We start from the raw sequence: 15,871 nt of genomic DNA, 5'->3' as shown, positions 1-15,871 counted from the left end.
TTCCTTTAGAGACAAAACACTTCCTGCTCTCCAGGTGCATTTCGCGTCACAGCAATAATGTCCTGTGCAAACAACCTATAGGCACATATTACTATATGCACATATTTGGGGCAGTCAAAGCCTAATGGTTAAAGAGTCTGACTTGTAACCCGAATGTTGCTGGTTCGAGTATCAGGTCCGGCAGGGATTGTAGGTGGGGGAAATGAATAACCAGCACTCTCTCCACCCTCAATACCATGACTGAGGTGAGACCCTTGAGCAAGTTACCAAACCCCCAGCTGCTTCCTGGGCACCGCAGCATTGGCTGCCCACTGCTCCAGGTGTGTGTGTGTGTGTGTGTGTGTGTGTGTGTGTGTGTGTGTGTACCTGGTATTCATCACGTTGTGGGGACCAAATGTCCCCACAAGGATAGGAATACCAGTAAATTTTGACCTTGTGGGGACATTTCTCAGGTCCCCATGAGGAAACAGGCTTATAAATCATGCACAATGAGTTTTTTTGAGGAAGTAAAAGTGTGCACAATCTCCTGTGAGGGCTAGGATTAGGTGTAGGGTAGGGTTAGGGCGATAGAAAGTACGGTTTGTGCAGTATAAAAACCATTACGCCTATGGAATGTGCCCATAAAACATGTAAACCAGTGTGTGTGTGTGTGTGTGTGTGTGTGTGTGTGTGTGTGTGTGTGTGTGTGTGTGTGTGTGTGTGTGTGTGTTCACTACTGTCTGTGTGCACTTGGATGGGTTAAATGCCGAGCACAAATTTCAAGTATGGGTCACCATATTTGGATACATGTCACTTCCTTTTTTTTTTTTTTTTTACCTTTAATTAATGCGTAATTGTTTCAGTTGCCTAAAAATAGCAACACCCATGGGCAAAGAGATTGTGTATGACAGGGCCCCTAGTTTTTCATTTAGTTCTACTGTGGTATGGCTGACTAACATTTCTGAACACATTGCATTTCAGAATCAGATTTTTTAAGACTTTATGTCCACTAGTAATTACACCTAAAAACAACCGGTGTTTCATAGCAAAAGAAACCACCACGCCCCTTCCTTAAACATTGGTTTGTCTGTATTCAAAATAAATGCAAACAGACAAAAGTTTTTGTTTTTTGTGCTTGTTTAAAATAAACCTACTAATTTAGTTTCACCAACATATGTCTTCTTTTTGCACCTCTAACAGCGGCTAATAAAAATAAATAAAGGAACTTTAAACTTTTTTTGTTTTGTCACTAAAGAGCTTATTTACACGTTTATGTTAAAGTGTTAAAGGCCCACTAGCCGTCTTCTATTTAATTTTTTTATCACAAACTTGCCACATGTTTGCCTGTTATACCTCTTCTACTTAATAATAGGCTCGTTTGAGATTAGCAAAATCTGCCAAAATATTAATCTAAAATCCTAAAGATACAGAACAATCTTCTTATTGACAGTTATGGATTGTCACCTTAAAAAATGGTGCTTACGAGCCTACAGCAAATACTGTCACTATGTCCTCCATATTCAAAGACCTTCGTATGTTCCGTTCAGTTTTTTTATCTAAAGATTTTTTTCCTCCCAACAAAACAATGCAACTGCCCACACTGCAAATACATGGCTTGAGAACAAGTTCATCTGGGCCTGGTCAGACTTCAGTTTTAAACCCTATACAAAATATTTGGTCACTGTGTAGAATATTGACTATTAGTTCAATGTTAGTTGACAACTAATTATGTTAACTCAACTATTTTAATGTAGAAAAGCTAAATAAAAAATGTCAACTAAGTAAATGTAATGATATTTATTTAAATTGTTTTGTGAGCTCTCCACTGGCAGCAAAACACAGTATCAAAACTTGCCAAGTTGTGATCACCTCATTAACATTATCACCTATTCTATTGCAGCCCATTAATACCTGCATGAAATACATGCTGCTGCTACAGTAAGTGTAACTCTAGCTAGTAACCCTATTAGAAATTAGACAATCTAGAAAAAAGAAAATAAGCTGGAACAACAAAAACATTGGTTTGTCATATAATTATCATTAAGTCATTAATGATCATTATCTCCATCACTTAACTTACCGCTGTCATGTTTCCTCTTTTCCTCCTATTCTTGTTTTTTCCCCCGCTTTTGGCTGCCAGATAAATAAGTCCTTTTCATTAAAAAAAGCCTAGTAATAAGTGCTGCTGTGCCAGTTTGAAAACCGCGGCTGACGCATCATGAAGAAAGAGCAAGCACATCCAGCGTAACGCGAGAGGGAGCCCTCTAGGGGGGTTGCGGATATATTGCTCCATGTTACGTGTATGTTTTTAATAATGGCATTTCAGATTGTTCAAATGGTCAGCTGTCGGGGCCCCCTCAAAAATGATCAACATTGTTTTGAAATAATCGTCAATGGGCTGTAAATTCGTTTATTTGAACAACTTTATTTTGAAATAATTACTAAGGAATGCTTCGTAAAGTAAGTGCATGAAAAATGTGAGCATGTTGTTGAATATACTATACGTTTTTCACTGAACCTTTAATTTAATCATACAAAACAGTCTTTAGTCATTATTAACATTTTAAGCATTGGCTAACTGACATGCTCTTTAATGTAAAATGCTGTTTGAATTGTTTTCTTGCAGTTTTGTAATGTAATGTGGTCAGACTCTGAAGGGTTGCGCATACACAAATATACGAAACATACTTTGGGATGTCATAAAGCCTTCTTCCTTGGTTCCACAATACCTAATGACTGTAAACTGAGTTTGGTGTTTTTAGAAGACGTATCTGTGCTGAATTTCTATTTTGTGCTATGGGCACAGCCTTTGACAAAAGGCTGCAGGGGAAGTTTTTTTACGCTACTATTTGAAACTTGTGCTTTTTCAACGCGGAAGTGTGATAAAAGCCTATTATCATCATTATTACTATTGTTTTTTCCCCTCTCCTCCTCTCTTAAAGATTCCTTGTAATTTAACCACTTACACTTTTTTGTACACGTGTGATTATCAGCAGGGCACAGTAAAGATAACAAATAATTTACACATTTAATATATATATTTTACATATAAAATATCCAGTATTTTCTACATTCTGCACCCTTGTTTGTGTGTGTGTGTGTGTGTGTGTGTGTGTGTGTGTGTGTGTGTGTGTGTGTGTGTGTGTGCTTTCTCATGTTATATATATATATATATATATATAAAAAAGGAAAATAAAATAAAGCATTCATATACAAACGATTTGTGCACACTTATTTTGTGTTCCATAGTTGAAAGTCAGTCAGACAGGTTTTGAATGACATGAAAACAAGCAAATGACATATCTTTCAGTTTGGGCTGAACAATCCCTTTAAGAAGGTTGGTTTAGAATTCCTTGTAATTCATTATTAAAATGATTACATTTTATGTGAGCTGAAGTTTCTGTTTCTAGTAAAGTCTACCTGTTTTAACTTTCACTTACTCGTAAAGACCCACCCCTTTAAAAAACTATAAAATGGACATTGAAACAGGAACATTATCTCATTCACCTCCTGATCAAAGATGGATCTGCAAGTCTCATTTTTTCTTCTGTTCACTCTTTTCACTGCAGGTAAGAAGACAAATGGTGTTTGTAATTTTATTGAGTACAAATACAGACTATTGATGTCTCTCTCTCTGTCATTCTGAAGGACACTCTCTCAGCTGTTATGAGTGTATGGGTCTGACGGGTTCTTGTGCAGGTCAAACGCTAAAAACATGTCCCATTGGATTTTCCAAGTGCATGAGTTCATCAACAACGGCGCAAGCTGGTAAGTCTAATATGATGGATTGAAATTCAGTTATATTTGACATGAAGATAATGGTGTTTTCTACTGGTGCTGATACACTGGAAATCTTCTCATAAAACTTATAGATGCATACAACTGCTAAATTGTATTTAGATTTCTTTTTATTATTTTGCTTCTCTCAGACTGTTATGCTAACAAAATAATTATTAAAATTGCATCAGTATTTGAAATAAGATGATGCTACATTTTGACATTTATAAATATATTTCCCATCATATTCCTTTCCTGAATCATTCTTGTTTTCAGGTGACATTACTGCTACAGCAAAGGTTAAAGACTGTGCTGCCGACTGTGTTAGCGGATCCATGAACTTTGGCATTCTAAAAAATTCCATAGCGTGCTGTAACACAGACCAGTGTAACATCCTAGATGCTCCAGGTATGCTTGACTGACCATATGCAAATAGCTTTAATAATTTTTAATGCCAACACTCATACTTCCAATAGACATTCAATGAGGAAAGACAATACAGGGTGTGGCTTGCAGAGGTGGGTAGTTACATTTACTTGAGTAAAGTTTTTGGGCAACCTTGTAATTCAAATGATTAAATTTTTTATATACTGAAGTTTCTGTTTCTAGTAAAGTCTACTTGTTTTAACTTTCACTTGCTCATAAAGACCCACCTCTTTAAAAAGCTATAAAATGGACACTGAAACAGGAACATTATTCATTTTTAAGACCAACACTCATACTCCCAATAGACATTCAATGTGCAATGCAGAGGTGGGTAGTTACATTTACTTGTGTAACATTTTTGGGTAATTAATACTTTCGAGCACGGCCGTAGCCAGCTATGAGGTCACCGGACCTCGGTCATTTTTTATATGCAAAAATAAAATGTCAAGCTCTCTGAATGACTATTTAGCCGATTAAACCACCTCATATCACATGAGTGTTTGCAATTCATGTTGCTGCGAGAAGCTAGCGCAGTGAACGGAGCTTGAGAACGCGCCGAGTGAGAGCGCGGATGCAGCCTCCGTTTGTTGCCAGATCCAGCTATTATACATGTTTTTTGACTCGTTTGTCCAATTTAGTGTGACACTTTGGGACGTTTATAAAGTGGAAAGTTGAACGTTAGTGTTAGTGATATATTAATCTTATTTAAAAAACACAATGTTTTATGAACATTGTACATTCATAAAAAAGCTTATAGACAATCTGTAATTTAATTGCTGACAGGAAGATACCACAATCGGTAAGACAAACGCAGTGATCATCGTTAATATCTGAAAGAAATGTATAACACTATTGTTATATCTTGGGGAGAATGAACGTTGCATGAAGAATAAGATGACACACACCAGCTTCGCTTGACTGTTCTGTTTACTTCGTTTCAGAACTAACTTTTTTTTACCGGAACATTTCCGGAAAACGTAACAGTGCATTCTGGGTGCTGTAGTTAAACAACAATGCCGCAAAATATATAACATTTCCTCCCCCCTTACTTTTAAGGTCAACTTATATTAACTTTGAACTAGCACCATACAGAAGGAATGTATAACATTCATTTTCACTTAAACATTCTGTGAACAATTATTATTATTATTTTTTTTTTTTTAATATATATAAATTCTCAGAACATTCAGTTTCCTCGTAAATGTCTTAGATTTCTTAAATGTCCTTGGTAAATTAACACAACTAATTCCCTGGGAATGAGGGTGGACTACCTCAAACCCTAGCTTACCCTTGGGGGATTATTCTGCCCCGATGCAATAAGGGTAGCCCCTAACTAAGTATAATCCAAAAAACGCTGAGGTTGACGCCGCTCCCTCATTGGATACCGGCGGCCTACTTGGTTCCCATTCTCTATCGAAACAACAGGTGATGACAGTTCTTCAGTAGATGGAGAATTTGGGGTCTTGCTAGGCTCGGTAGTGACAGTCACCGAATCTGGTGAGCTGACATCTTCTTGATCCTGGATGTTGGTACCTTCAGGAAGGTCAGTGAATGTACTGGCTCCACTCAGTAACTGATCAGTGTGTCTCCTCCATAGAAGATTCCCAGCAGTTTTAACCCTGTAGGACACGGGACCCGTCTGGGTCTCCACAGTAGCTGGAACCCATTTTGGACCGGTGCCATAGTTCCGGGCCAGCACTGATGAGCCTGTCAAGAAGGTTCTGTCTTTGGCTCGCAGTTTCCGTCGCTGTACCTGATTTTCTTGTTGCTGTACGACAGTTTCTTTGAGTGTTGCTGGTTTAAGTAGCTCAAAGCCTGTCCTGAGCTCTCGATTGAACAACAAATAAGCTGGCGACACTTTGGTAGTTGCGTGTGGAGTACTGCGATAGCACAGCAAGAAGTCATGAAGGCGTTGATGCAATGTGCCTTGTCCAATTGAAGCTTTTAAAGCATGTTTCATGGTCTGAACGAACCTTTCTGCTAGCCCATTTGTGGCAGGATGGTAGGGTGATGACTTGATATGTTGTACTCCATTTGCAAGTAGAAATGTGCCCATCTCATGCGAAATAAATTGGGGTCCATTGTCTGAGACAAACTGCACTGGTGGTCCAAATCTACTGAAAATTTCTCCCAACTTCTCGATTGTCTTTTCTGCTGAAGTAGATTTCATGATGGCCACTTCAGGCCACTTACTATGTGCATCAATGACGACCAGCAGCATTTTGTCCTCAACTGGACCTGCAAAATCAGCATGAATGCGATGCCACGGTTTCTCTGGATACTCCCATGGGTGCAGCGGTGCCAGTTGTGGTACGTTGCGTATGCTTTGACATGACGTACATGTTCTTGCCTTCTCTTCAATTTGCCCGTCCACTCCTGGCCACCAAAAGTAGCTCCTGGCAATCTCTTTCATGCGGACCATTCCACAGTGTCCCACATGCAACTGTTTTAGCACTGATTTGCGCAGCGCTGGTGGAATGATCACTCTCCTTCCCCACAACAAACAGCCTGTCTGCACCGAAAGTTCATGACGTCGAGTGAGATATGGTTTGAGCTCTGGGTCATGGTTCTCACCTTTCCCTGTCATGACGATATCCATGATCTTGGACAAGACCGGGTCATTTCGTGTGCCCTTGCGCACTTGCGACGCTGTAACTGGGGTCCTTTCCACTTGACTGAAGTAGAAAATTTCAGCTACTTTTGTCTCTTTTACTTGGTCAGCGAGAGGCAATCTGGACAGTCCGTCTGCGTTTCCGTGCAATTCTGACTTCCGGTACTTGATGTCATAGGTGTGAGCAGATAATAACAAAGCCCATCTTTGCATCCTACTAGCAGCCAGAGAGGGAATGCCATGGTAAGGGCCAAAAATCGCAGTCAGCGGGCGATGATCGGTCAGCAGTGTAAACTTCCTTCCGAAAATATACTGGTAAAACTTGCGCACTCCAAACACAATGCTCAATGCTTCACGTTCAATCTGAGCATAGTTTGCTTCGGTTTTGCTCAGACTTCTCGAAGCAAATGCGATTGGCTTTTCTTGACCATTTGGCATGATGTGGGACAAGACAGCTCCCACACCATATGGAGAAGCGTCGCAAGCCAGCTGAATTGGAAGGGAAGGATCAAAATGGGTGAGGGCTTTTGAATTTAACAGAGTCTCTTTCGCTCTGTCGAATGTCTCCTGACATTCCATGGTCCACCTCCAGCTATTGTCATGACACAACAATTTGTGTAGAGGTTTCAGCAGTGTAGCAATGTTTGGAATAAACCGCCCGTAATAATTTAGCAAGCCGAGGAAAGAACGCAGCTGGCTGACATTTTTGGGCGTTGGAGCATCCACTATGGCCTTAACCTTAGCTGGGGACGTATGTAGACCAGAGGCATCAATGACATGCCCCAGGTACTCAACTGCAGACTGGAAAAATTCACATTTGTCTTTCCGCACTCTCAATCCATACTCTTTCAGTCTTTTGAGGGTAGCATCCAGATGCTGCAGGTGTGATTCGTCATCTGTACCGGTCACAAGGATGTCATCTAAATAACATACTACTCCCGGAAGTCCCGCCAGGATCTGGTCCATAGCTCGCTGAAACAGGGATGGAGCCGAAGTGATTCCAAACGGTAAACGCTTATACCGAAATAGGCCCTTGTGTGTATTGATGGTCAGTAGTGTGTATGTCTTTGGACCCATCACACTTAAAAAGGTGGGTACCACTTTATCTTGAGCAATAGCATTTGCTGACACAAAGTACTCAAATCGTTCTGCATAAGAACTCCACTGCTCACTGCTTTCCTCAAACGGACCTATATTGCCGAAAACTGATGCCATTTTGTTCCGTTTTCAGTCATTAACAATCAATTCAGTCACTTATCTGAATCGTTGTCTGTCCTCCCCCTTTACAAAAGGTGAAACAGCCGGCTCGTATTTTCTCTCGTTTCACAAAAGCCGCTTTACTTCCGCGTTCTCATAACACACGCACGAGTGACTGAATCCTCGTCGCCACTTTGTTATATCTTGGGGAGAATGAACGTTGCATGAAGAATAAGATGACACACACCAGCTTCGCTTGACTGTTCTGTTTACTTCGTTTCAGAACTAACTTTTTTTACCGGAACATTTCCGGAAAACGTAACAGTGCATTCTGGGTGCTGTAGTTAAACAACAATGCCGCAAAATATATAACAACTATCAAAAACAATAGCATAATACAAATCTGTTTGTTACAGATGAAATGGGCTACTATGCCAAATAACGTTAACGTTACTGGCCAGCAGGAAGACGTCTCATGCTCTTTAGTTAACATTAAGTCAAAAAACATTAATTAAAGCAGTGTTTCTCAACTGGTGGGTCGCTAAAACGTTATACTGAATAAAAAATCTTTCACAATCATCTCCATGTCTGTCCATTTTGAAGTTTAGGCTATATGTAGTGCATTTGTGGGTGTTATTATAGCACAATTCTTAACACCTTACTTCTGACCTCACTAATTTTCAAACCCTGGTTACGGCCTTGCTCGAGTAGGGGAGAGCGGGGCACAACCTAAGGCGGGGTTAATTGTAACACGCGTGGTTTAAATATTTCCACACATGCTAGCATAACCAAATTTACGGCGTTTACTAGTTGCCATAGCAACACTATGCAGAGAAAAAAAGAGGCCAGAATTCAAAAGCCTTTTGAAGATATCGCTGAATATTTATTTTACCATAGTAAAAGTACATTTCTGGCTGAAGTAAACTTTTCATTTCAGTTTTTAATATTCATTTAAAATTAGACAAATCTGCTATTATTTTATTCTCCAATTTGTTATTTATCAGTTTAGATAGTTTATTAATGCTTCGCAAACCAGCAGAAGACACTAACCTGTTTTATATTCCAGTCGCGCAGCTGGGGAAAGATGTAACACTGTGTTACAATATTCCCCGCTGTTATTAAACTATGCTATTCTGTGACATTAGCGGTGCAGTTTACACGATTTACTTCTAAGGATTTTGATAAGAGACCTCAAGAAACAGGTGAATAAAGGCTGACAATCAATGTTTAATGTTCAGAAGTTATTATTTCAAGTAATGTAAAGCATTTTGGCTGATTTATGTGTGTCGTGTTCTATGAGAGCTGTGTGTGGAGGAGTGGAGTGTTCTTCTGAATGTCTAAATGTGTTTCATCTATCTGTCCACCTTGTTTTGAACTACTGTACAGCTGTGTGTTGCGATCAAAGCCGTTCAAAGCATTGTTGCAATATGTTCATTTTCAAACTCCAAAATTCGATTATTTTTATTTTTTTTAAAAACGTCATTACTTCATTTGAAAAAGTTAACACATGTATTTTACTGACAAAATATTTTAGTTTGTTGTGTATATTTTTTTCATTCGATCAGATAACATTTGTTACAACGTGCCCCTCAGATGTTACAATGTACCCCACCTACGGGGCATGTTGTCACGTTTCACTTCCTTTCTTTTGAGGCAAATAACGAAAAACGTATACACTGTAAATATGAAACAAAGCGATATATTTGTACTAGACAAGTGTGAAAATAACGTGGATAAAAAATTGTACTCTGAACCCCACGTGGATTTACATAAACCGCGAAATTCAAAAAGTGTTAGGTTGTGCCCCGCTCTCCCCTATATTTAAAGATGGGTATCTACTTTTACTCAAGTACATTTTTCGTATAGAACAAAACGGTACTTTTACTTCGTTACTGTGGGCGACGCTCCTCTCGTTACTTTATCTTAATGCAATACAAGTTTAAATGCTTCAGTTTATTCCAAACGCGCCGTCTACTTTTCTTTGGGCAATGAGCGATGCCCATTCACAAATGATTCATTCTTTTGAGTCAATTCTGTTCAAAGGCTTGGCAAACCAGTGAACTGACTCGCGAATCAGTTTGAATGATTCGTTTAGTTCCCTGCCGCACGTGCTGAGTCGTCTGAAGTAGTCTCGCGTAGCCAGACCTTCAGACTGACGGCTGAAGGTCTGGTATTCATGGCAGCTTTAGTTGGCCAAGGCCCGCCCATAAGACCGTTTGATCGACATGTCAAACAACCAATCACAGTTCGTTTCGTTCAGCGTCACGTTCGGTGCGTCGAAATGCCCCCACAACAACAATCTGGCGTGCAACAAGTCAGTCATTGAAATAACCAGCATTGAAAGATAACGAAGAAGAGGGAGAACAAGCAGTAAGTCAGCAATTTGTTCGCGAACGTCGCAAATGTGTATAACAACAATGGCGTCTGCATAAGCACCTTTTAGCAAAACACTGAGTTAATCAGCCTGCGCTTTGTTTCCCGGCGGACCGAATATAAACGCGACACTCGCGTCTTCTGGAAATCCGGTCAAATTCAACGAATCAGATGACGACTTCGACATCCCTGAAGTGTTTCCAGTTAAGTGTACCATATGCATCAGACGTTTAGCCAACGTTCCGTGGGCACGTCTGAGGCTGAGACTACGTCTGAAGCGGTTCTCTCTCAGAGTTGTAACAGAAGGTTTAAGAACATCAAGAGCGTTGAAGACGTGGCTTTGGATCTACAGTCAATTGTACGCAACTCTGCAAAGGCTTTAGTTTGCTAGCTATGAGGATCTTTATTAGATGAACACCGCATGTGCTGTCTACGGTTCCACAATTGGCTACATTCGATTACAGTACACGATATGTCATTTACAGTTTATTGTACATGTACCTTATACATTAAATACAATGCATAATTTACACAATAAATAAACTGCCACAGAGTATGAATTGAACACCCGCCAAACCCGCATTAGTTCTGTGCAGCGCAAGCGGCGCGCGACCTGTTCCAGGAGAAATGCCTATTGATATTTTCACAATATTTATGCTTGCAGAAATATTAATTTGTTTACATTTCGCAGAACAGACTTAAGAAAATCCGTCAACGTGCATTTGTTTCGTTATGTTCAGATGTTTGGTATGTCAAGTGAGGATATCCCTAATAATAATATATAAAATACATAATTACTATACTTTAAAATATAACTTAATTCAGTGATGCAAATCAGAATTTTCATCAGCTCAGTCATATAATCCTTCAGAAATCATTCTAACATATTGATTGACAACAGTGTTGGCAGTGGCGCCTCCAGGATTTTTTTTCACAGGGTGGCCGAAAGAGGCCAGTAAAAATGTTAGGGTGGCACAATACAAATTTTTTTTGCATGCCTAAATCTAATTAAAGACAACCATTATTTCTGGTAGAAGTTATAGGCTTTAAAACTTCAGTATTACTATTCTCTGTACAGAGCAAAATAGAAAAAAAAGTCGCTTTGCAATTCAACTGCAAGTAGCCTCATGTTTATTTGGAGTGCAAATTCATTTCAAATGTTTAAAAATAAACAAGAAAGCAGATGTTTAATCGACATATTCATCAAAAGACACACAAGCTTACTACAAGTGCAGCCCGAGCCCGACAGGCAGCAGAGAGCATGCCTTCAGCGCACTTTGAAGAGTTGCGCGATCATGCACACAATAGCCTAAAGCTTGCCACAAAGCACCGGCAAAAGTAATTACCATGAATGTGCTGGACGAAATAGTAAGGAAATATTTTACAAAAATAAAGCTGAAGATCCTGACACGCCATTTCCTCAGACCCGCCTTTACAGAGAATTGCATCTTCAAGGATTACATAGCCTAATAAAAGATTTTGCTTTCGGTTTCTGTTCATCATTGTGAAACGCTCCTGTTCAAAACCAAGACGGCAGAAGCGCATCCTCTGTTTTCTTTTTTTATATAAAGTCACAACGTTTTGTTGATATTGTGAGTACACAGAAATTAACGTAGACCCTTTACAGCTCCGAATAATATATTACTCTTACCATTATGAGCAAAAATTATGCCGTATTTTAAATTGTGATCAGTGCAAGTGATCGCGCTGGCGCTTCAAAGTCCTGTAAGCCTGCTTTGCTTTCACTTTGCGCTCAAACGATTGGATATGGGTCTAACAGCGTACATTTATATAGGTTAAAGGTTTAAACTAAAATATATAATATGCTTGAACTGTTTAATATCTATAGATTTTATTTGCATAACTGATGCTACTAAAATTTATAATGGCCAGGGGGGTGGCCAAGTGTCGGCCAGGGGTGGCGCCATTGAGTGTTTGAAACTGTTTTGCTGCGTAATATTTTTGGAACCTGTGACATAGTTCAGGATTCTTTAATAAATAGAAAGCTAAAAAGAACAACAATGATAATAAATCAACATATTGGAATGATTTCTGAACAATTATGTGACGCTGAAGACTGTATGGCGTAAAGGCTGATGGCGATTATGATTTGCATCACTGAAATAAATGACTATTTTATCATTTTTGGGTACTCTGCCCACCTCTGGTGGCTTGAACTGATTGAATGGAGCAGCTAACAAGAGTGTTATTATAGATTTTATATTTTGTACAGAAAATAAACTAATACATGATTTAATTTTGTAGATGCCTCTAATGTTCCCAATGGAAAGACATGTTACTCTTGTGATGGACAGAGCTGCTTAAAGATATTGAGCTGTGCAGGGAGTGAAGACCGCTGCATTAAAGCAACAGGTGAGAATCTGGAAAAGAAAAAAAGTGGCTATTTTTAACCTCTCTTAAATTTGAGCATTTGATACAGATCACAAATACTAATTTCCTGCTTGGATAAACCTTTTTTTCCATCAGGGAATTTCGGAGGCCAGTCAGTGGTTTTAAAAGGCTGTGTCTCTAAATCTATTTGTGATGCTACTACATCAGTTAGTGATGTTCAGGGCGTCTCGTGCTGTGAGGGGAACCTGTGTAACGGTGCTAAGAGCGTCACTCAGAGCTTCCTGTTCCTCTGCTGTTCTCTGATCTCCTTCTTGCTGCTGCACTGAATCTAGTAGCTCTTCAGATTTTACAATGAGACACACTGTACTGAATATAGAGCTTGTATTTTCTCTGTACAATGCATTTTTTTGTGTCCTGATAAGATTTTTTTTCTGTAACATTTGGTTGTGACATTTTTTAAAAGAAATAACATACTATATTACCTTGTTTCTGCAGTTATATTTAATATAGCTTGTCATGCTCTAAAAAAGGCATAAATATATATTACAAATAAAAAAAGTTGCATGTGATCATTATGTTCAGAAGAAACATGTATGATAATTAATTAATTATGAAAAAGGTCATGAGGTCAAAAAATAGATATTTCACAAATGCTTTTGTCAATTATTTCTCACTTGATATATTTTATGTGTGATTAGGATGAAAGGTCAATGTATAACTGTAATGGGCTACATCATATGATCCACATTTTACAACTTGGAACCCTTTAACTTGACTCATAATATTAAAGGTTATATTTTCCCCCAAAATATATTTATTGGCATTTGTTTGCAAAGGTTTAAATTAAAGGAGTAGTTCACTTTCAGAACTAAAAATTTACAGATAATGTACTCACCACCTTGTCATTCAAGATGTTCATGTCTTTCTTTCATCAGTCGTAAAGAAATGACATTTTTTTTAGAAAAACATTTCAGGATTTCTCTCCATATAATGGACTTCTATGGTGCCCCGAATTTTGAACTTCCAAAATGCAGTTTAAATGCAGCTTCAAAGGGCTCTAAATGACAGGTTTAATAGACATGGGGAATCGTTGTCATTTACAAATGAGATCGCTTGGGTGTTTGAATCTCTATCCTTTAAAGATTAATCAGCTCTAGTATATTGGTTGATCTAAAACTGATGCAGTAGCCTAGATTTAAAGCAGGTGCTGTTCAGGTCGCTGTCTTTAATTTTCTGATTTTTGATAATTATTGTTTTATTTCAATTAGTTTTTCAATAAAAGTTGTTAGTTTCATTTCGTTCTAGTTTTCGTTTATTTTTACATTTTCTGATCAATAGTTTTAGTCATAGTTTTAGTTTTCGTTTATGAAAATAACCTTGGTTTGTGGAGGGGTGCCCTTTTTTCAGTTTCAGCACATGCCCCTCAAAAGGTCTGTGCACAGCCCTGTTTGCTATTATTTTTGCTTTTTTCTTGGTTCTGTTTTGTATATATTATTTTAGCAGAAAAAACAACTACTTAAAATATGAAACCATAATCATTAGAAATATATTTAAAACCAAATATATTTTACAGAATAGTCTTGGTGTAACGTATCTGGTCTTCCCTGTCATCATGAACTCTTGCACCACACTTCATGGACTACAATCCCCATAAGCCACTGCACCAATCACTGCACACATCTGTTCCTCATTTCCCACTGATCTGATTGCTGCAAACACCTGTTTCACATTTACTGACTGCATTTAAGCCACTCTCACACACAGCCACCTTGCGAAGTCTAATTGTTCCCATGGTCATTATTCTAAGCGTGTTTCTCTGTATTGGATTACCTGTGTATGACTCTGGACCGTGTACCCCGTTATTGATTCCTGCTGCCTGCCATTGTTGGATTATCTGTGTATGACTCTGGACTGTGTACCCCGTTGTTGATTCCTGCTGCCTGCCATTGCGACCACTGCTTGAGTATTGAACTGTTTTCCCGGATTACCTACGTTGTTCCTGTTTTCTGGCGTTTACTCCTGCGTGTTGACTATTCTAATAAAGCCTTGCAAATGGATCCGCACGTCTCTGACTCCTCCTTGTGACAGAAGACTTCGCCACACCCGGATCCAGCGGCTTTATTCAACCACCAGCATCACAACATGGACCCAGTCGACCAACTTCTGCTCCTCCGACAGGAAGATCTTCCCATTGAGGATTATTTACTACAGTTTCGTAGGTTATCACTTCAAGTACCTTTGTATGATGAAGTATGGCTGAGGGACTTATTCCGCTTTGGACTCAATGAACCCATTAAATCGCTGTTGCCTGGAGGGGAATTTAAGTGTTCGGTGGAGGACTTTATGAATTATGCGTTGGTGTTATGCGGCTCTCCGCTTACTGTGAGAGCTCTAGAAGAGCTACAGCACAAGAGGTCTGCTAGCCCAGAACCACAGCAGCCACACTTTACCACGGGGTGGAAAAGGCTAATTTCTAGCGTGGAGGACCCACCGCTGCTGTCGGTTCGAGCAGCTGGTCTCCCAACCAGCCCTCCAGTGACTGCGCCGCCAGAGCGCCCTCCAGTGACTGCGCCGCCAGAGCGCCCTCCAGTGACTGCGCCGCCAGAGCGCCCTCCAGTGACTGCGCCGCCAGAGCGTCCTCCAGTGACTGCGCCGCCAGAGCGCCCTCCAGTGACCGCTCGCTCAGAGCCTGCTCTTCCAGAGTCTCCGCTGGAGACGCCCAGCCCTCCTGAATCTCCGCTGGGGTCGTCCAGTTCTCCAGAGCCCGCTCCTCAAGAGCGTCGTCCAGAGCCCGCTTCACAAGAGCGTCGTCCAGAGCCCGCTTCACAAGAGCTCCGCTCCACTCCGCTGGTTCAGCCCTGCCTTCCAGACACTCCGCTGGTTCCGCCCAGCCTTCCAGACACTCCGCTGGTTCAGCCCTGCCTTCCAGAGACTCCGCTGGTTCCGCCCAGTCTTTCAGAGACTCCGCTGGTTCTGCCAAGCCTTCCAGAGACTCCGCTGGTTCCGCCCAGCCTTCCAGAGACTCCGCTGGTTCCGCCCAGCCTTCCAGAGACTCCGCTGGTTCTGCCCAGCCTTCCAGAGACTCCGCTGGTTCAGCCCAGCCTTCCAGAGACTCCGCTGGTTCAGCCCTGCCTTCCAGAGACTCCGCTGGTTCCG

At 40.2% G+C, this 15,871-nt stretch overlaps 1 protein-coding gene across 1 annotated transcript; it reads left to right on the top strand.

Moving 5' to 3' along the window:
* The first annotated feature begins 3,635 nt into the window (after nt 1–3,635).
* On the top strand, nt 3,636–13,511 carry LOC141293155 (urokinase plasminogen activator surface receptor-like). The gene is made up of 4 exons (XM_073825216.1): nt 3,636–3,747; nt 4,033–4,164; nt 12,629–12,736; nt 12,851–13,511. The coding sequence occupies exons 1-4, from the start codon at nt 3,654–3,656 to the stop codon at nt 13,039–13,041; spliced, it is 525 nt and encodes a 174-aa protein (XP_073681317.1). The 5' UTR covers nt 3,636–3,653; the 3' UTR covers nt 13,042–13,511.
* Nucleotides 13,512–15,871: the final 2,360 nt, after the last annotated feature.

Source organism: Garra rufa, chromosome 19 (assembly GCF_049309525.1).
Source record: "Garra rufa chromosome 19, GarRuf1.0, whole genome shotgun sequence".
Lineage (NCBI taxonomy): Eukaryota > Metazoa > Chordata > Actinopteri > Cypriniformes > Cyprinidae > Garra > Garra rufa.
This window is presented reverse-complemented; position numbering and strand designations above follow the sequence as displayed.

Coding starts and splice junctions, on each gene's coding strand:
- LOC141293155 (XM_073825216.1), top strand. CDS start 3,654: ATGGGTCTGACGGGTTCTTGTGCAGGTCAAACGCTAAAAACATGTCCC. Junction 3,748..4,032: donor ATCAACAACGGCGCAAGCTG/GTAAGTCTAATA, acceptor TCTTGTTTTCAG/GTGACATTACTGCTACAGCA. Junction 4,165..12,628: donor TAACATCCTAGATGCTCCAG/GTATGCTTGACT, acceptor TTAATTTTGTAG/ATGCCTCTAATGTTCCCAAT.